A 22830-nucleotide genomic window follows, 5' to 3' on the forward strand; every position below is an offset into this window, starting at 1 on the left:
TTTGTCTTGGAAAACTTTAACCTTAACCTTTTTTAAAAAAGTTTTTTTTGGGAGAACTCAGCATTTTCAAAATTTTTTTAGAAAACTTTAAAGTTTCGAAAGTTGGTAGATTTAAAAGTCTTTTCAACCTTATTTCTCTTGTGAAAATACTAATATCAAGTGTTTTAAAAATTTATTCTGTAAAATATCTTTAAATTTTTTTTTGTTTTACAAGATGCATTGAAAAACTTTGAAAAGGTTCTTTTTAAAATTTACTTTTGCAATTTTTAAATAAGTTGCTTTTGTTATATTTTTTTCAAAAGCGCTAAGTGATTTCAAAACTATCTTTGAAGATATATGTTGTCAAACATTTTTGAAAAAATTTTATGGTTATACATTTTTTCCTCCCTCAAAGTAGTCCTGAGACATATTGTAAAAAATATTTTCTTACTTTTCCTAGCAAAGTTCTTTCTATCTATTCATGTTTTTTTTTATGAATGCCAAAGGAGGAGAGTTAAGAGGTTAAGTTGAAACAAATCAAAATAATCGGAATCTGAACAACTTAAACCTTATTCATGTGTCTATTTATGCTTGCGCTGGGGGCGAGCGTATTCGCCTTTTACCACCATATGTCTATTTATACTTGATTTTTTTCCCCCCTTAACTTAATTCAGGTTGTCATTGCATCAAAAAGGAGAAGATTATTGGTGTGGTTTTGCACTAATAGTCTAACTCGGGTTTTGATGAATGACAAGTAAGTTAAGTTAGGTTTTGTTGTGATCTAACCACTTGATTAAGTGTGCAGAAAATCTAGCTAGGTCAACGGACCGACCGGATAGCTGACACAAAATCCAGCTAGGTCGACGAGCCGATCGGATAGCTGGTACGAAATCCAGTTATGTCGACGGGTCGACCGGATAGCTGGTACGAAGTCCAGCTAGGTCAACGGACCGACCGGATAGTTGGCACGAAGTCCAGACAGGTCGACGGGCTGACCGGATGTTTGGCAAACTGGTAAGTTAAGGTAAGTCATTGGAGGAGAGTAACCAAGTGAGGATACGCCCCGATTGAAGGGACAGTAGGTATCGATCCAATTTAAGTCCATTTGGGATCCTTAAGCTGAGACATTGACTAGTTCCTGATTTTGGAAGGACAGGAACTAATTACTACTCTGTATTATTATTAAATTGTCCTAATACTTGTTTTGCAAAGTATTTTTGGACTAACATTATTTTGCAGGGCAAAAAGAAGAAAATTATCTTCGGATGAACAGTATCTGAAGGCACCTTCAAGCAGTGAAGACGCCTTCGTACTGTTCATAAAAGGTGCCTTCCATGGCTATAGAAGGCTCCTTCCACAGGATAAAATTTTGACGTCCGACATCGACACGAGCACTCCCACTATGATCTTCAAAGTGTCGGTAAATTTTTTGTGTAATTAAATACTACAAAAGGACAAGTGCAGGGTGTTGCACTTGTTCTAACTTTCCTTGTACTTCGATTCCCTCTCCCGGAGATACCAGAAGGTGAATTACCCATCGATAGGTCCGTGGCACCTGAGTCTTGGAGTAGGAGTCGCCGAAGGCTCCAAACCAAGTAAACCGCTTGTGTTCCTCTCATGCCTTCTTTTCATGTTTTTCTTTTCCGCTGCGTTCGCACTCTGATTTTAAAATGACGAAAAGAGACTTTTTGAAAACTACGTGATTCCCCCCCCCCCCCCCCCCCCTCTCACGTGCATAATCGATCCAACAGTTTGAACAACTTATTAAACTAAACAAATAAGTTTGAACACATGCGTTCAACTCGTTAATGTTAGTGAACAATGTTCATGAACAATATTCATGAACAATATTCATCAATAAAACTCCTATCAACATGCTAAATAAAGAACATTTTAAAATTAATAAACAAGTTTATATTCTCAAGCTCAATAACCAACCAAACAAACTTAAAAAGTAAAAAATTTCAAACAATTCTTGAATTGAGAGCTTGATAACATCTAAAATGATGGTATCCGGATGTATCCCCAAGCTAATCATCTTTGAACTCGTACTTTTATCCGACTTCATTCGGCTTCGTTCCCCAGCCCAACTTAAAGGAAGGGTATCTGATAGTATCCAGATTTATCCCCAAGTTGATCATCTTCGAACCCGTACTTTTATCGGACTTCATTCGACTTAGCTCCTCAGTCAAACTTGAAGGAGGGATGTAACGATATCTGAATTTATCCCCGAGCTAATCATCTTCAAACCTGTACTTTTATTGAACTTCATTTGACTTTGCTTCTCAATCCAACTTGAAAGAGGGATATCTAATAGCATCCAGATTTATTACCAAGCACCCCAAGTCCCTAGGGTCTTTCCTTCAAGCATCTGGATTTAATGCTTGGCTATCAACTTCCCCGAGCATCTAGATTTAGTGCTCAGGCCTCCTCAAGTATCTGCACTCGGATGTTTGCTTCCCAAGCATCATGGTTTCTTGCTCAGAGATAGACATTCCCAGGCATCAACACAATCAAATACTCGGCTTCAACTTCTGGCAATCTACTTGGAGATTCCATTTAACGGCATCGAATCTAGCTCTCTAATTGCCCGTTAATGGACACATTGTTGGAACCCCAAAGTGTTTTGATGTGATCAAACAAGTTAAGTTAGGTCTTGTTTTGTTTAACCCTTGTGTCTAAGTGTGCAGGAGCTTAGGAACACAAGAAGTCGAGCGGAAGACGCGGCTAGCGAAAAGGACAGCACGGGGAGAGAGCCGACGGGCTCGGTGCGTCTGAGGGACGAGGTGACCGCGGAAGAGTACACCGGTGGACGAGAAGAACGTACGCGACATTCGAGAGACGAGAAACCGGGGAGGAAGGTTGTTCGAGCAGAAGGCCAGAAATTGGGTTCGGGTGAGCCCTATTCCGGATGGCCGAGATCACCCAAGCTAGCGGAGCCGGAGCGGAAGACCCGAACCGAGACGAGCAGCACCGGAGCAGAAGGCCCGGACCAAAAAGTCAACTGGGTTGACTTAGTGGTCCGAGCGCCCGGATCCATTCCGGGCGCTCAGATTGTCCGGGCGCCCGGAGTCGGCTTTTTGACCAGATCACGTCAAGCGCGATTCGTTGCGTTGGGGATGAAATTTTACCCCCCCCCCCTAGGGCGCCCCGACCAAGGCTATAAATATAGCCTTGGTCTAGAAGCTTTTCATCAATCACAAGTAATTCAATTCTAGCATTTGTACGCTCCATTTTAGAGTTAAGCTTCTATTTCTTGTGCATCAACGTTGTAAGAGGCTTCTCAACCCAGAGGAGACTTTTTAGTATGTTTTTCATCTGCCTTGGATTAACAACCTCCCCGGTTGTAACCAAGTAAATTGTGAGCCTCGTTTTCTTTGTTTTATTTTATTTACTTTGTTTATGCAAGTGTTTTAGAAAATTTGAGAAAGGTCAAATTTATTTTTTCAGGGAAATTCACCCCTCCCCTTTTGCCGGTCTCCAAAGGGACCAACAAGTGGTATTAGAGCAAGGACGCTTCAGAAGGACTAACCGCCGACCGAAGCAAGCAACCAATGGTTGGGCCAAGCATCATTCCACCAAAATTCGAGGGGGATTTCGCACACTGGAAGCGTCGTATAGAGGTATTTCTGAAAACCGATTTTGAAATTCGCTTAATAATAAAGTACGATTTTGTAGCTCGGACAAATCAAAATGGAGAGGAAAAAGAAGAGAGTCTTTGGACGGAGAAGGAGCAGAATGATTCTGTAGCAAATAACCGAGCGAAGTATCACTTGCTGAGCGTGTTGTCACCTCAAGAAGTCAACCGCATCGGAAGTTACTCGTCGGCCAAAGAACTCTGGGAAAAATTCCTAGAGCTTCACGAAGGCACATCCGAAGCCAAACTCGCAAGGAGAGATATACTTCGGAACAAACTGACGAACATCCGTCTGGAAAGAGGTGAGAAAGTAACCGATCTACATGCAAAGGTAAAAGAGTTAATTACCGGACTCAAGAATCTCGGTGAAACGGTAACCAACCGGGACACCATACGCTACGCACTCAACGTTTTTCCCAGAACTCCAGAATGGACGTCAATCATCGACGTCTACTACATTTCGAAGGACCTGGAGGTAAGTACACTCGAGGAGTTATTTTCTACTCTTGAATTACATGAAACCAGATGTGCAGGGACAACAAAGGAATCAAGTCAGATAATGGCACTAAATGCAACCAAGAAGGATGAACCTGAGTCAGACTCAGAAGAAGATCAAGAAGCGTATATGGTAAGAAATTTTAAAAAATTCTTTCGATCTAATAAATTTAAAGAAATGCAGAATAAGAAGAATTCAAGAAATAGAAGAAGGGTTCATTGCTACCAGTGTCAAAAAGAATGACACTTAAAAGAGGACTGCCCAGAACTCAAGAAGGACAAAGTGAAGATACTCAAGAAGCACAAGAACTTACAAGCTACTTGGGACGACACTTCATCATCCGAATCCGAAGTACAAGAATATGTCGGACTAGCACTAATGGCGAGCTATGAAGGACAAAGTACATCGAAACCCAGCATCGATGAAGGGGGAGCGACCTCAGATGAATGCAGCGAAGCAGGGGGAGAGTCAGGCTTCAAGTCTGATATGGTAAGTGAGGTATGTCTCTTACCTCCTGATCAGTTTTATTTTGGTATTAAGGCTATGGCAAAGTCTATGTATAAATTAAAAAGTGAAAATACTAAATTAAAAAATGAAAACTTAGAAATAAAAAGAACTTTAGCAAAATCATGTCTGATAGAGGATTTTGATAAAATTAAACTTGAAAATGAAAAATTAAAAGAAGATATAGAAAAATTGAAAAACTCTATCTGTTCAAAAAAATTTTGCTTTTAGAAATTATAAGGTATTAAACTGGTACTATAGGTTTCATAAAAGTCAGATTAGAAAAATATCAAAAGTTTATGTACCTAGAAAATACCTGATTAGCCCTGTAGGATGGAATCTATATTGGGTTCCAAAGTCGTGTTTAACCTGAACTATTAATTAAATTTAGCGCTTTTCAGTGAGAAAATTAAACAGTGAATTTCTTTATAAGACTTTGTCTAAGGAAGTGGTTGTTGCTCCAATAACCAAGAAGGTCTAGTGCCTCGCCACGACCTGGAAGCCAAAATATTGAAATAAAATATTTAATTAACTTTCTGACAAAACATTAAGGTTGAAATCTAATAATGCTTTAAAAAGTCTTTTAAACATTTTTTCTTAGAAAATATTTTTAAAAAATATTCATGTTTTTTAAATTTTAGCTTCAACACTTACGAAAATTTTTATTTTTCTGTTGAAAATTTTGAAATGTCTCAAACTTTGATAAGTATTTTTTTTTCTTATTCCGTTGTACTAAATTCTTAAATTATGTTTTTTTTTCTTAGAAATTTTTAGACTTGTTAAAAGCACCCTATTTTTTATGTGATCAAAGAAGAAGAAGAATGTTAAGTCGAATGTTAAGTCTAGGGGGAGGAGTATCTAAATTTTCATTGAAAAATTCTCACTTACACTTATTTTTCAACATTATTTATTTTTACATTATGTTTGTTTTACCCTAACTTAACTTGGGTTGTTCATATCAAAAAGGGAGAGATTGTTGGAATCCCAAAGTGTTTTGATGTGATCAAACAAATTAAGTTAGGTCCTGTTTTGTTTAACCCTTGTGTCTAAGTGTGCAGGAGCTTAGGAACACAAGAAGTCGAGCAGAAGACGCGGCTAGCGAGAAGGACGACACGGGGAGAGAGCCGACGGGCTCGGTACGTCCGAGGGATGAGGTGACCGCGGAAGAGTACACCGATGGACGAGAAGAATATACGCGACGTTCGAGGGACAAGAAACCGGGGAGGAAGGTTGCTCGAGGAGAAGGTTGGAAGTTGGGTTCGGGTGAGCCCTATTCCGGATGGTCGAGATCACCCAAGCTAGCGGAGCCGGAGTGGAAGACCTGGACTGAGGCGAGCAACAGCGGAGCAAAAGGCCCGAACCAAAAAGTCAACTGGGTTGACTTAGTGGTCCGGGCGCCTGGAACCATTTCGGGCGCCCCGAGTCGGCTTTTTGACCAGATCGCGTCAAGCACAATCCGTTGCGTTGGGGATAAAGTTTTATCCCCCTAGGGCGCTCGCAACCCCTTCGGGGCGCCCCGACCAAGGCTATAAATATAATCTTGGTCCAGAAGATTTTCATCAATCACAAGTAATTCAATTGTAGCACTTATACACTCCATTTTAAAGTTAAGCTTCTATTTCTTGTGCGCCAACGTTGTAAGAGGATTCTCCGCCCAGAGGAGACTTTTTAGTACGCTTTTCATCTGTCTTGGATTAACAACCTTCTCGGTTGTAATCAAGTAAATTGTGAGCATCGTTTTCTTTGTTCTATTTTGTTTACTTTGTTTATGCAAGTGTTTTAATTGAAAATCTGAGAAAGGTCGAATTTATTCTTTCAGGACAATTCACCACTCCCCTCTTGTCAGCCTCCAAAGGGACCAACACACATAACATATCATAAGTGGAGAAGCATCTAACGATTGTTGAATCTGATCCCCTAACCACCCCTCAAACGGGTAGCTGGTGGGCTATGTGGATATTCTCTTCTGGAATGCTATATATAAAAAGTGGAAGGAGGTAAGTGAAAAGGTTGGTTGTTTCTTCTCATGAGTGGAGACAACTCTTCTCCTCAAGATCCTTTTCTTCTTCTTCTTCTTTCTTTCTTATTGATTTTTCCATCTCAGATCAGAATTACCTTGAGGGTCGGAGTGGTCGGCCTATAGGGTAGTCAACTCTAACATTTTTTACATCTTAGGCCGCTGGATTTAGACCTTGGAGAAGGCAATCGTAGCTTTGGGAAGGAGAAACCCGAGCAAACCAAACGTGACATAATCAGAAACGAACTACGCTTGAGCTCATAAAAAAAATTAAATTAATTTTAAATAATTATTTTAATAATTTAATTCATTTTAATCTCGATTTAATTCGATTCAATTATCTTATCAAATAAATTTAAATACTATAAAACTGAGCTCTCAGCTCAGCTGGGCTCGACCCCAGCTGAAATGTGTCAGCTGTTGCATTCTTGCAGTTAACTGTGACTGGACTAAAAATAACCTCAGTACTAAGCTCCGGATTATTCCTTGGTCTTTTATATTATTTTCTATTAGACTGATATAGTGGAATGTAGGGTTATTCTTTTAACCCACACAAAAAAGAATATTAACTTAAAATTAACACAAAGTAACCTTGCCAATACTTAACCATACATGTCGCTTTCATTGATAAAAACATATTTAAATCAATGCAACTAGGAGGTATTATATATGACAATTCTTGTGGACCTGCGAATGAGTCAGCTTTATTAACAATTATCCAACTAATAGATTTGCTTACCTGTGGCACAGTCAAATTTAATGTATCTAATGTTCTACATCACACCCAAAGGAAGATCTAGACTGATGTGTATAGTTAGATTTTGATTCTTCAAGTTGATATAATCTATGCTGATTTTGAAAATGATATAAATGTCGGAATATATGTTCCTTGTTGACTTTTAAGCCTTGAGTTCAACAAAATGTTGATTCCCAACAATATTCAAAGCTTGTGTGCAAATTCTCAAAGCAGTTCATGCCCAAATAGGATGCTGAAAAGCCTTTATGATTACATTTTCTAGCATCAATCTTCAAATCGAGGGCGAACCTTTGAGAAACAATGATTCTGACTTCATTTGTAACTTTCGGGAAAATGTTGTATATTTTCTATTGTTTACTTGATCCAAAATTTATAGGATATTTTTCCTTGAAGAAAAATTATGGGTATATTGACCTTGAGTGTTGAGATCCAACAGTTGGACCTGGTTAGTTATCTCGATGATGAGTCAATAACTCTAACTGATGGAGCTCAGTATGACGATATAGCAGGACCGTCTCAATCATTCTTGAGGCCTTAGGCGGAGAATTTTTTTAATATTTTTTAAATAAATATTATAAACATTTAATTTTATTAGTTATAGCAAAAGCTGAAATTTGCCACCCTAGCAGCCCAACACGACCGACCCTACGACCATCTATGAGGAGATAAATCGGGAAGCTGGAGTTGGCCACTACGGGGAGAGCATTTTTCTTGACTTTGTCGAGATTCGACACCTTGCCCATTGTAACAGTATCTATCCCGTATTAGTCAACTCAACCATGTCCCGAGGGCGATATTTAATTTTGTTAGTAAAATTTAAAAGGGCATTTTCATATATTGCCGATGATTATTTATACAATTAGAAGCAATGGCTAACTAGACCACGTAACAATAATTTTATCTTATGTCAAACCTCATTTTTTTATTATTAGTAAATTTTAAAAAATAAAAAATATTTTATGTTATCTAATTTAGAAACAGTAATAAATTATTGTAATACTATTAATATACATTTTAATTATAACTTTTTTTTAAAAAAAAATATCAATCATTTTTAACTTCGAGAAAGGAAAGTCTCAATACAACAGTAAAATTATTGTGACATAGAGGAAATATGTTCGAGTACTAGATATAGTCACTACATGCAATGGACTCTTCCTCGAAATCCCTCATTTACGGGAGCTTCGTGAACTAAACTACCTTTTTATCAATTTTAGCTTTGATAAATTATTAATAAAATTTATTTATCTAAAAATATTTAGCTAGAAAATATTGATGGTGAATTATTAAAAACAATGAAAGAAAAATAAAATTTAAGAAAGAAATAATACTACATTATTGAATATGTTTTTGAGTTTCAAAAATATTTTTATCAAAAATATATATATATCAATTAAGTGTGACTAATAAATATTTTAAATTTATTAACAAAATTTAATTTTGATTAATAAATTAATTTTTTATCATTAAAAATTTTAAAATTACTAATTAAATTTTTATTAAAAAAAATTACCAACTAAATCTAATTTTAATAGTAAAAAATTAAAATTATCAACTAAATCTAACACGAATGAAAAAATAAAAATGATCCAAATTTAATCTATAAAAAATTTAAAATTAATATAGTTTAGCTAATAAAAAATTAATATTACCGATAAAAATAAATCTCAACTAAAATTTATTTTAACCATAATTTTAAATATTTAATATCCATACTCATATGTTTTTAAATTAATATTCATATTTAATTTATATATGTATATATATGTAAAATTTGTGGGCCCCAATATAATAGGGGCCCTAGGCATAGGACTTAATTGCCTATGCCTTGAGCCGACCTTGCGATATGGACATTGTCTCATTTATACTCTCGATATCCTCTTTCGGTTATTGAAGTATCCCTTCGGGTAAGAGACATACTTTTCTTAGTATCGTCGCTACCGATCTAATTTTGTTAGTCGTCGAGTTATCCCTTCGGATATTGATACAACCCCTTTGGGTAAACGTATCCCTAAGGATAAGAGTATTAAGGTCGAGATGAAGGATAGACTTTCTTTCCTTAAGACGATATTGCCCTGTCCAGGTGCTTACGGTTTATTAGCAATCATCTCCCAAGATACAACAACTTACGTCTCAAAATATGAGCACTCTAAATTTCTAGCCCTGTCGAACTTTCAAAGCCTTGAAACTCTTAAGAGAAGAGAGAGAATAGAACACAAGAGGAGAATACACAACTTGAGAATTTAGTATGAATTAAGTGATTTGAGTAGATGAATGAGGTTTGTTTTATAGGGATGAAGGGTTACTCTCAAGAGGTGAAAGTTTTTTTTCAAGAGGTGAAATGATATGAGATGTGTCTTTCCCTTAAACTTTTTTACTTAAATCTTTTCATTATGATTAATTTAATTGATTAATATGATTAACTATTTACTTAATTTATTGTAAATATTAATTAATTAATTAATATCATAATGATTAATATTTTAATTAATTAATAAATTAATAAATGAAATTAATTATAATTTCATACCCCTCAATAGTTCCACATACTCGAGTTAACGTTCATCCATGAATCCAACTCATATGCGAATCAAATTTTCGTTCGATCATACCGGAGCAACCCTTTTTTAAACATTAATTTCTCATTGACTCAAAAAATTGATTTACGACAGTCTACTTGCAAAATAGCCGTCTTATCCCTAATGGTCACCGAACCAATTTTCCAACAATCCCCCACATAAATAGAAATTATGGATAAGTTTCAAATCTCAAATAAGAGTTTCATAATGGAATACGATCGAATTTACTTGGCTGCCTAATGAACCATGTCTTAAATTGTTTAGCCGTTGGTGTAAACCAAGACAATCATATCTACACAATAGCCCCCTAGGCTTTTACTAGTTATCTATCATGTCCGTTTTAACTATGGACAAAGCTTGGGATTTATAAGTGTTTCATTGAAGCGACCCGTCTTCACACTTATATAGGTGACCTCCTATTAAGAGCATCCTGTAATACCCTATTATACCCTTTACGGTATAATATAGGAATCACTAAGAACTTTTGTTCATCCTTTACTCATTTCACAGGTTGCACCTTTTGTCTCCAGGAATGAGTTGAAGTAATTACTCCTAGGTGCCTCGAATCTTGTAGCTTAGTTGTCCCTTTTGAATCATGATCTTGGGATCTCCAGTCAACATGGTTGGGTTACCACTACTCGATTTAAATGCTGAGTTTTAGATTCATTCTCCTCGACATGCAGTATAATTGATATCTTGGTAGGCCTAGCAAATCCATACAATTCTCCACATTCAATGGAGATTTTACCACTAAAGATCTATTGCTTTAATGGTTTTAAATTATTTCAAAACTTACCATTTATACTAGTGTCCTCATAATTTCATAGATACTATAATGTATCATATATATTAGCACAATAGTTAACCCCCACATTAGAAAGTTCATGACATTTCAATGCCTTATAGAGAATTTTCATTTCTATTTCACTAGGGCTTGTGGTTTACTGAGAGGATAATTTCCCTCACAATTGTTAGAATAAACTCAAAACTTATCAACATAGCTTTTATCATCTCCTCAATGTTTAAGCCATCATTATTAAATTGAGATGAGGTGAATGTGATATAGTCAATTATTGGAATGTTGCTCTTCTTTGAGAAACATTCTGTAAGCAATATCCTGCATTCTCTCCCTCAATCACCATGGGTGATCTTGCTTAGTTGATTTTTTCAATCACATTTCTAGTGTTTTATAAAACACTTCAAGGACCTCAATCTTGATTAAAAGCAAGTCACCATAACTTTAGTTTTCTGATTTCACCGAGTTAAAACTATAGTTGTCTAATTAGGATGATGATCATGATTACACTTTTTGTAAAAAAAAATGATCAATCTAGAAAGTATGCATCACTTGGTCTTCCAGTTTCCCTCAGCTAGAGCTATGATCGTCTAATTGGAGTGTTGACCAGGATAGTATTACTCTTAGAGAGATACTCCACTCAGGAAGTATACATCCCTTGGTCTTCCAATCTCATCAAGCCAAAGCTGCAGTCGTTTGATTGGAGTGCTGACCAGGATTGTATTACTCTTCGAGAGATATTCAACTCAAGAAGTATATATCCCTTGGTCTTCCAATCTCATTGAGCCAAAGTTGCGGTCATTTGATTAGAGTGTTGACCAAGATTGTATTACTCTTTGAGATATACTCTACTCAAGAAGTATACATCCCTTTATCTTCCAATCTTATCGAGTCAACGCTGTGGTTATCTGATTGGAGTGCTGACAAAGATTGTATTATTCTTCGAGAGATACTCGACTCAAGAAGTATGCATCCCTTGGTCTTCCAATCTTATTGAGTCAAACCTGTAGTTGTCTGATTGGAGTGCTGACCAAGATTATATTATTCTTCGAGAGATACTTGACTCAAGAAGTATACATCCCTTTATCTTCCAATTTTATCTAGCTAAAGCTGTTGTCGTTTGATTGGAATGCTGGCTAGGATTGTATTACTTTTTGAGAGATACTTGACTCAAGAAGTATACTTCCCTTGGTCTTCCAATCTTATCGAGCCAAAGCTATGGTTGTTTGATTAGAGTGCTAACCAAAATTGTATTACTCTTCGAGAGACACTCGACTCAAGAAATATATATCCCTTGGTCTTCCAATCTTATCGAGTCAAAGCTGTGGTTTTTTTATTGGAGTGCTGACCAAGATTGTATTATTCTTCGAGAGATACTCGATTTAAGAAGTATACGTCCCTTTGTCTTCCAATCTTATCGAACCAAAGCTGCGGTCGTCTAATCATAGTGCTGACCAAGATTATATTACTTTTCGAGAGATACTCAACTCAAGAAGTATACATCTCTTGGTCTTCTAATCTTATCGAGCCATAGTTGTAGTCGTTTGATTGGAGTGTTGACTGTGTGCATTTATTCTTCGTGAGATATTTGACTTAATTCTTAGTCACTTGCAACACATGTAATGCAATCCTTCTAACTCATCTATTTTGACCTCAACTTAGGTCTTATTGAGTTAGACTCAAGTCTAGATTTTTTGTAAGTGGGCTTGATCTTCTATCTGAAGACTTTCATTAGCTCTCTTTTTGGATAGTTTAAACTCACGATCCTCAACTTTGTGACTTTAGTCAAATGCCCCCCACAAAGCCTTGACCATCATTGTTATATTATACCCATGGTATAATTTTATTGTCCATCCTTTTAAGGCATGATTCTCACATAGGAAAATTCTATTCTTCCTTGCGAGAAATTCTCCCATTGCTTGAGGTTCACTTTTAGATGTGCTAGGATATCTTTTGATAGTAACCTTAAAAGATACATTTTCTTTAAATAATACAGTATCTTTTACTGTCATTACTTGAAGATAATTACGGAGAATTTCTCCAATTTTTCTCGGTAGGAGTGGGACCCACGGTTGCCATAATCGACAATATCGTCTTAAGATTGTAGGATATTTTTCCTCGAAGAAAAATTATGGGTATATGACTTTCGGTGTTGAGATCCAATAGTTGGATCTTGTTAGTCATCTCGACGATGAGTCAATGACTCTAATCGGTGGAGCTCAGTATGACAATATGTACCTTGTCCCATTTATATTCTTAATATCCCCTTTCAATTATCGAAGTACCCCTTCAGGTAAAAGACATATCTTTCTTGGTATCGTCGCTACAGACCTAATCTCGTCAGTCGTCAAGTTATCCCTTCGGATATCAATGCAATTCTTTTGGGTAAACTTATCTCCAAGGATAATACTATTAAGGTTGAGATGAAGTCTGGGCCTTCTTTCCTTAAGACGATATTGCCCCATCCAAGTGCTTACGATTTATTGTCAATCGTCTCCCAAGATACAATGACTTGCGTCTCGAAATAGGAGCACTCCAAATTTCGGGCTCTGTCGAACTTTTGAAAGCCTTGAAACTCTTAAGAGAGGAGAGAGAATAGAACCGTAGGGGAGAATACACAACTTGAGAATTGAGTATGAATTGAGTAATTTGAGTAGAAGGAATAAGGTTTGTTTTATAGGGATGACGAGTTACACTCAAGAGGTGAAAGATTTTTTTTCAAAAGGTGAAAGGATATAAGATGTGTCTTTTCCCTTAAACCTTTTTATTTAAATCTTTTCATTATGATTAATTTAATTGATTAATATGATTAATTATTTATTTAATCTATTGTAAATATTAATTAATTAATTAATATCATAATGATTAATTTTTTAATTAATTAATTAAATTAATTATAATTTCATACCCCTCAATAGTTCCACATACTCGAGTTAGCGTTCATCCATGAATCCAACTCATATGCGAATTAAATTTTCGTTCGATCTGGAGCAACCCTTTATTAAACATTAATTTCTCATTCATTCGAAAAATTAATGAATTAATTTAAGACGATCTACTCATAAAATAACCGTCTTACCCCCATGATCACCAAACTAATTTTCCAACAAAATTTAGAATCCAAGCATAATATTAACAATCACAGTTGAGAACAGTCTAAACTTGAGGCTCTAGAGGAAGCTTGTAAATGTACTGTGAGCTCAAGGAAAATAAATTTGGAGGAGCACGTTCCTCGAAGGCACAAAGCATCATCGTTTATCAGTTTTCTATAAATTAATCTTTAGTAATTTATTTATAAACTTGATCAAATCAATTTAATTATTTTATTCTGATAATGTTTTCATGCAATATAAAAACCCACATAATTTAACATAATCAATTTCCGGGTTCATGTTGAATCAAGCAACACTACTTGCCGTCTACTTTTATTTATTTTCCATGAAAAGAGAGTGGAAAAAAAAGCATCTCACTTATTGGATCAGATGCTTGTTAAGTGGTTGGGTCGACAGACTTGAATCCTTCTGGTGGTTTTGTCCTCTATATCGCTACCATCCAATCCATGCCAGCTTCACTTCTCACAGCATCATTATTTAGGAGAGTCATCTAGGGGACATCTCTCCTGTGGGATCCTTATATACAGTGGTCTGTTCAATTCTTGATTTATTGGACTGTAGGGTACGGTTGACCGTGTGACACTTCTAGAGTCGACATATGACTTTTAACAGAAAGTAGGAAACATCTATCCGGATATAACACAGTTGGTATTCGGTATAAATACTTCAGATAAATTTTAATATGACCTATCGAATTACGTTAGGCCTTATAGTATGTTAATCCTTGTGTTTAAATATATAAAAACTTAATAATATAAAAAGTCGAGTGAAAGATAATTCAGCGGATGAGAAGGATAGTATGGGAATTGACTCGGTGGACTTAGTACATCCGAGGAACGAGAAGCTACAGAAAAATATATTAGTGAAGCAAGAAAGACACGCACGATGCTTCCAAGGGATGAGAAGCCGAAGCGGAAGACCTCTTAAGAAGAGAAGGCTGAAGTTGGATTCGGTGAGCTCTAACTCTGGAAAATTGGATGATCACCCAAGTGATAGAAAAAAAAGCAAGGGGCTGGAGAAGGCGCTAGACGCTCATCTCGTAGCTGATTGATCTGGATGCTCGGATCACTTTGGTGCCCAATAGGCGTCATTTCGCAATGAATCAACTTTGGGTCCATGCTAAAAGCGGTCCAAACGTCTGGAGATGGTCCGGGCGTCCGAGAGTGGATAAATACTTATCTCTTTATCATTGCGAAGTAGAATGAGACGGTCATTTACCCTATGTTTGGGAGGAGGTGAGTAAAGGGGAAGGAAAGGTAAACATGGATAAAATGAATTTTTACCCTTGTTTGGGAGAGAGTGAGCTATGAAGGGGAAGGGGAGAGAAGGGTAAAACTTCCCCTTGCATGCTTGGGAATAAGCGAAATTCCTTACACCCCAAATTGGGGTGTAAGGAAGGGTAAGGAGAAATTATTACAATTATAGCCTTATTTATTTTTTCACATGCAGATTTATTAAAAAAATAAGAGGATATTTTTATAAATTTGTATATTTAACCTTCATTCCATCCCTTTCCTCTCACATAAACTTTCCCTCCCTTCCAAACAAGAGTAAGATAAATATATTACTTTCCCTTCCTTTCCCTCCCTTCCCCTTCCATCTCCTTCCATTAATGAACCTTACCTCACCCCATCCAAACAGAGGCTTAGGCGACCATCTGGGGACACCTAGATCGCACCACGTCATCAAATGGTCATTTCTACCAGTGAGCCCACAAAAGGAGTTCTGGTACTCGGGATTTAAAACAACACTTGTATTCGAATCATTTCTTTCTGTTTTCATTATTCTGAGCTGTAAATCGTTGTTCGAGGCTTCTCCGCCTTTAAGAGTTTGCTCAAAAAAAAATTCTGTTAGTGCACTTCATTTGTCTTAGATTAGCAACCTTTCCGATTATAAATCAAGTAAATCTGATAGCCTCATTTCATTTTATACAATTTAGTTTTATTTTTCTAACCAATATGTTTAATTAAAGCTCAAAATTTCGAGAATGGTGCATCTATAATTTCAGACAATTTATCTCTCTTTTATTGGCCGCACGGAAATGAAGAATTGCTACAGCAAATTTCAAGTTCAAATTGTGAGGTTTAACTTTATACTTAGATCCTCTCATCTAAGGGGTCGTTTGGTAGCTCTAATATTTTTTGGATAGATAATAAATATTGAATTAGATAATATCGAATCTGATAAAAGAGCCCGAGTTGGTATTCGGATGAGGAATTATTACAATAAATGTCAGGTTCAAATTGTAAAGTTTTATCCTATGTTAGGCTGTCTCATTTAGGAGGCCGGTCGACTCTGTTCTATGTTTGTTTTTTTGATGAACGAAAAATGCTGAACCACGGTGAACGAGCCCGGGATGGAGACGTCTAAACATCATAGGCCACATCACCTTCTTCTATGTCACCAATTATATGCCGCACAGATGCAGGCTTCCAAATGGGATCCACCTCTTTGTCGGTCCCACTCATTCATTGGTTCACATAATTTATAAGTTAATCTACTTGTAATATTGAAAAAAAAATGTTCTATGTCACTATCCTCTCAACTGTATATGAAACCGATTTATACCCAACATAACGAGAACAAAAATGCCCGTAATATTAAAGTAAGTTTTGCTTTTTTATTTTCTTAGAAAAAACAACCTTAACCGTTACAAGTACTTTAGACAGATTATCTTACTTTATAACAATTATAACTAATGCTTATAAATTATACTTTTAATCCTCCTCTATTTTTTATCAAATAGCATTTTATCCTCTTATATTTTAAAAATAATATTTAATCCTCTCAACTAAAGTCAAATATGAAAAAAAATAAAAAATAATTATATCATTATCTTTTTAATATTTTTTTATAATCTCAAGAGGAAAAAATTATATTAAATTCATTAATAAGTTATGTCCACTTCTTTTTTTTTTTTTATTGATATTTGAATTAATTATAGATAATTCAATATCCTAATTGTTTATAACTATTGATTTATTAATTAAAATTAATAAAGTGTATGTCACCTCCCTGTCCATGATTATATAAAGGTTCCGTGAAAATATATGAAAGTATAATTTTTTTTTCTTATACGAATGTAAATTTTTTTCGTCTTCTTCAAATTCTTTTGCTTTCTCATGCATGTACATGAACCTCATATCTCAATTCATCACTGATTTGATCGTCAAAGAGGGTAACATCGACAATGTCAACCCTTATCTAACAAACTTTATTTTGTAGGACACCGTGAATATACACATCGACAAACCGACATCAACACGGATCCAAGCAAGTGATGAAGGGCACCATCACTGGATGCTTTTATATTTTTTTTGTCCTTGTATATATATATTTTTCTCCCTATATACATCATTAATCAAACTAATCAATAATTGAAGAGCCGATCCAAAGGTACGTGTAATTATTTTTCATAACAATTCAATATATTTTTTCTTCTTAGTATTAATAAAAAATATCAAAAATATAAAGACATAATTATCTTTTATAATTTTTTCACATTTGATTTTGATTAAATACAAAGGTAAAATGTAACTTGATAGAAGGGCACCATCACTGGATGCTTTTATAATTTTTTTGTCCTTATATATATATTTTTTTCTCCCTATATACACCATCAATCAAACTAATCAATAATTAAAGAGCCGATCCAAAGGTACGTGTAATTATTTTTCATAAAATTCAATATATTTTTTCTTCTTAATATTAATAAAAAAATATAAAAAATATAAGGACATAATTATCTTTTATAAATTTTTTCATATTTGATTTCGCTTAAATACAGAGGTAAAATGTAACTTGATAGAAAATAGAGGAGTTACAGGTTTTTTTTTTCATTATATTAATTATGATTATAATTATTATAACAATATTAAAATAATTTTAATTAAGTTTAAATTTTTTTATAATAGTATTTTATGTATAATAATTTTAATTATAGCTGTAATTAGAGTTTTTTTTTTTTTGAAAATGAGATAGCTTCAACTTTATATACAGTACTCATATCCAAAAAAAAAAAAGATTATTTCCACTCCAGTATGTAAAATTTTGTTTATTTAATTTTCTCATGTTACGAGTTCAAATCCTCTGTCTCGAGATTTCCATGTCCCCATGTTCCCTCGCCGATCGGACGGACTAGATCACATCTCAAAGATGCAGTGCACATCATGAGATTATAATGACCGTCCGATCGGCGAGGAGACATGGGGACATGAGAATCTTGGGACAGAGGATCTGATCTTCATCGTTACCTAATTATCTCTAATATTTTAGATATAAAAAATCTAAAAATATATATAATTTCTTTTAAATTCAGCCTTTTAAATTAGAATCATTATGTTTTCTATCAAATTGAGAAAGAATTTTTTTTCCTGCTTAATATAATTCATCATAAATTCAGCACCATTTAAATATTTTATATTCAATTGAGTACTATTTAAAAAGAATCTAGTATATTTTTCATCTAATTGAATCGTACTATTTAAAGAAAATCTAATATATTTTCTATTCAATTGAGATAAAAAATTAGTCATACTAAATTTGATATAAAATATATTAATTTATAATTTAATGTACTGAATTTTAAAAAAATTATACTCATTTTTAAATTTTTTTTATATTTAAAATATATAAGAAGTAATTACATAAATTAATGGCCTTTATATTTAATTAGAAAATGGAAATAAAATTTTTAGTACATAGAAATTGCATGTAAAATTTAAATGATATTAAATTTTGCATATAAATAAGGACAGCTTTTTTATGTTAAAAATATTACGCTCCTTCGAGGACGTAACAACATTTTGAACGGTCCAGATCGATTCAGCTCTCTTGTTATCGCCCTCTCTAGCCTCTTCCTGCGTTTCCAAAACCTTCGTGCTTCCCTTCTCTTGTTGTCTCTCAGTCTCCCTCGGCGACGTCCGAGCATTTCTCCGCCTCTTCTTCTCACCTTCCTCACTTCCACAGATAGAGATGTTGCTCGGGAAGCGTTCTAGTCCACCGATGAAGCGGACAGCTAGCTCGATGGAGTTCTCTGACGGCGTCCTTTTCGACGTCGAGGCTCCCCAGCCGCTGGTTCAGGATGGATCGATTTCAGGCCAACTCTTTGATCTGCGGTGGGGTGCGGCGGAGGTGGGGCAGAGATCGCCATCCATGTATGCGGGATCCATGGCCTCGCCCCGCGGGCGACTAGGTGGCGCCTTGGACTTCTCCGGACTGCCTGGGACGGCATCCTTCTTGAGGGCCTGCGGACTCTGCAATCGAAGCCTCGGGCCAGGACGAGATGCTTACATTTATAGGTACTTCCTCTCTTCACATCCGCACTCAAGAATCCCATCTTTATAAGTTTCTCCGCGATTTTTGTTTCAAAGATCGTCTTTTTAGGGTTTATAGTCAGATCTAGTTATTCTACTTCATTTTTGTGAGCTTCCTCTTTTATGGTCGATCATCTTATATTTCTTACATTTATTCTTTTATTTATTTCATTGTGCAGGGGTGAGATTGCGTTTTGCAGCCTCGAATGCCGTCAGCAGCACATCAACTTAGATGAACTGAAAGAGAAGCGCTCCCCCAATTCCTCTGCTACCAAAGGTGGCGCTAGTGGATCACGGGCAGCTTCTTGAGCTATCTTCGCCGTCGTCTATAAAATTCTCAGGCGCCCCAGGAAAAAGACTACAAATGCTACGGCCAGCAACCGAATGGATATCATGCGGTTATATATTATCCAGCATCAACAAAACCATCAGAAAAGAAGTTATAAGACTTGGAATGGAATAAACAGAAAATTATATTGTCTCCAACGATTTCTTTTAGATCTCTCTCTTTCCTGTAAAATGCTTCCCTTTTGGAATGGAATAATAAGATGGTATTCATACTTTGAGTGCATTATTTCATTGCAATATTGATGAAAACTGCCTTTGATCTCAATAATTGGTATTAGGTGGCCATGTTATTTCTCCAAATTTATTGGCTTATGGAATGTGTGTGCTATTGATGATATGTAGTGATGGAAGGCTTACATGATGACAACTTTCAATATAAATTCCCAAGTCCTGAAACAAGTGGGTTGAATCAAGAATCAAGTTGTAAGGCAAAACTCGGATGTCTCAGCATCAGTGAGAGTTCAATTTGAAAACTTTAATCGCTCTAAACTTTCATCATCATAGTGGAATTATTAATCTTCCATGATGTACATCACTAGAAAGAGTGATAGAATGAGTATCTAATTGTAGGATCATTGTCAGCTTCCGTGGCATGGGGCATGCGTGGCATATGTATTATATTTCCGTGGATCTAACTATTTGGCCATTAGCTGGGACTGAACAGATTTGGATTTGTAAGGTGAAAGGTTAAACTGTATTGAAACTTATGCCTCTGTAGTCTAGTTATGATCATCTTTTCTAATTGTTTGTGATCAAGCTGGGCAACTGACAATTTTTTTAGCTCAGGCACAGTGATCATTCTTCCCCTCGTTACACATCACAGCTTGCCGTGGGTGAGGAAGCCGTTCCAGTTTTCTCAATAAACTAGTGAATTGTTTTGAGATTGCTTGTGCTGAGGGTTAGGGGACTGGGAATCCCCTTTTTAATTGTATTTGTTGGTTCCAAAGCACCATGCAAGTGGCTATATAAAATCTAAAGTTTCAAATTTTTTAAAGGTTTTGCATAGATCATCATGGCATCTGGATTACTAAATTAGATCCTTGAGATGCACTACCGATTTAATATTACGTTGATGGATGATTTGTAGGTCATTGACGAAGGAATAAGTTAATGAGTGGTTGAAGTTGATAGAAGGTTAATGAATACAAGTTGCTATTTTTTATGTCATAACTGAGGTGGTAATTAAAGTTACTAGAAGGTCCAAGGCATCCCCGGTAGGCTCTTTGTCCGCCCTAACTCTGCGTTGGCCTTGACTACCCGGGTCATTCCCGGCTCCTCGTCGTTTCCGATTCTATGCCGCCCCGACTCCATGCCCGATCTCAATTCCAAGCCTCCCTAACTCCGAATCGTCATCAACTCCGGATGATAAATTGTGGCTTATAGAAGATATAGACAACATAACCGTTGTCCTTCGGAGAATATGGGAAACATGACTATTTAGTCTGGAAGAGGAGGTTAACGTAGCTATTTATTTCAAGAAACGTATGAAATGCTGGCGAGGATCTTGGAACACATGGAGAACATGAGGGCATAGCCGTCACTCTATAAAAGGTCGCTTGCTCCGGCAAGTACAAGTACACGCACACACATCTTAAACTACTGTTCATCTTTTTCTTCATCCTCTCTTGTTAGAGATTTACTTGAATGTCGAAGTAACTATGTTGGAAACCCTCCGGCCACCATTCTAACCTCCCTTTCTAGTGTTCTCTCTCCAGGCTCAAACAGGTCTCTGTCTACATGTCTTGATCGTGTCAAGGCAAATGACGGCAAAGTCAAGGTTTATGCCAACTCACCGATGACTCGTTAGTTGATAATCTCAAATAAGATCACAGGTGAAACACAATCATGCTATCAATTTACATACATTTGAAAACTCCCAATGTGCAAGCTTGACTCAAATCCCACTGAAAGGCGTTAGCTAGGGTACCACAACTTATTTGAGGTTTTCTAAATAAGGACCTGAACATGAGGTTTGTAAAATTAAAAATCTGAACAAAAAAGCTTGAACTGAATGTGAGGTTTGAGATTTTATTTTAAGAACAGTAGTCAAATTTCAAAATTGTTCGTCTCTCAAAATTAATAATGTAGGTGGGTCATAGATATATTTGTTGGGAGGTTATTAATATTAGTGCAATCGTTCTCAGGTCAAGGTTGATTAGTTTGATTAAAATTGAGTGGGTTCGAGCTTGAGTTTAAATTTTGGACAATATATGAAGAAGAGGTCAAATAGGTCAAGATTGACCGGATACTTGACGATGTGTGAGAGGAAAGTCAAGTAGGTCATGGAGGATCATATACTTAACTGGGAAAGCCTTAACTGAAGGTTAGGCAAGGCAAAGTCCTAACTCAAGGGTTAGGCAAGGATAAAGTCTTAACTAAAGGTTAGGCAAGGTAAAGTCCTAACTGCAATTAGATAAAGGAAAATCTAAATGGGTCACGGAGGACCACATATTGGCAAAGAAAAGTCTTAACTGTGGTTAGACAAAAAAAAGTTTAAATTGGTCAAGGAGGACCGCATGTCAGCAAAGCAAAATTAGGCAATCGATTGGGCCAAAGTCAATCAATCAGGTGATCGATTGAGAGCCTTTCTTCGTGAAATAGAAAGACTTTGGATCAATTAGGCAATCGATCAAGGGCTACACCAAATGATCAAGTGATTGATTGGGAGATTTTCTTTGTGAAACAGTAGGTTGCTTAATCGATTAGGTAATCGATTGGGAGCATGCTTAGTCGATCAGCTGATCGATTAAGAAGAATTTTTCACGAAGCACAGTAACATCCTTGTGAGAGTGCTGAATCGATTGGGAAAGTGCTTAATCGATTGGGAGATATTCGTAACAAACAATGGGCTTCTGAATCGATCATGTAATTGATTGATCGATCAGGTAATCGATTGGGAGAAGAAGAAAAGAGTCATTGCGAGGTTTAGACGACTAGACCTGCTTGGTTCTGATCTGGCAATCGATTGGGGGTAAAACCAATCGATTGGGAGCCCTAACTAGTGGGATATAAAGGCGTTAACAGAGATTCAAATTGCACTTTTTCTTCTCTGCTCTTCATCGTCAGTTCTTGAAGTTTCTTGGAGACAAGTGTTGTTGTACTTTCCAAGTATCAAGAAGCAATCCACAACAACAAGAGATCAAGAGAAAATATTATTCATTGTTGTATTTATTTTTTTGTTCTTATTGTATTTCGCATATTTACTTATACGAGCCTTTTTCAATTCCTAGAAGAAGGTTTTTATAGCATACTGTGAGTGAGGAGAGTGAACCCTTGGATGAGTTATCTC

The 22830-nt window shown here is 35.9% G+C and overlaps 1 protein-coding gene across 1 annotated transcript; it reads left to right on the forward strand.

The window, feature by feature from the left end:
* The first annotated feature begins 18727 nt into the window (after positions 1-18727).
* On the forward strand, positions 18728-19767 carry LOC122041740 (FCS-Like Zinc finger 7-like). Its single transcript, XM_042601556.1, has 2 exons — positions 18728-19178; positions 19373-19767. The coding sequence occupies exons 1-2, from the start codon at positions 18853-18855 to the stop codon at positions 19500-19502; spliced, it is 456 nt and encodes a 151-aa protein (XP_042457490.1). The 5' UTR covers positions 18728-18852; the 3' UTR covers positions 19503-19767.
* The last annotated feature ends 3063 nt before the right edge of the window (positions 19768-22830 follow it).

This window comes from Zingiber officinale, chromosome 1B, assembly GCF_018446385.1.
Source record: "Zingiber officinale cultivar Zhangliang chromosome 1B, Zo_v1.1, whole genome shotgun sequence".
Lineage (NCBI taxonomy): Eukaryota > Viridiplantae > Streptophyta > Magnoliopsida > Zingiberales > Zingiberaceae > Zingiber > Zingiber officinale.

What these genes read in the sequence shown, in the direction of transcription:
- LOC122041740 (XM_042601556.1), top strand. Translation starts at nt 18,853, where the DNA reads ATGTTGCTCGGGAAGCGTTCTAGTCCACCGATGAAGCGGACAGCTAGC. An exon ending in CGAGATGCTTACATTTATAG is followed by an intron (nt 19,179 to 19,372) that starts GTACTTCCTCTC and finishes TTCATTGTGCAG; the next exon opens with GGGTGAGATTGCGTTTTGCA.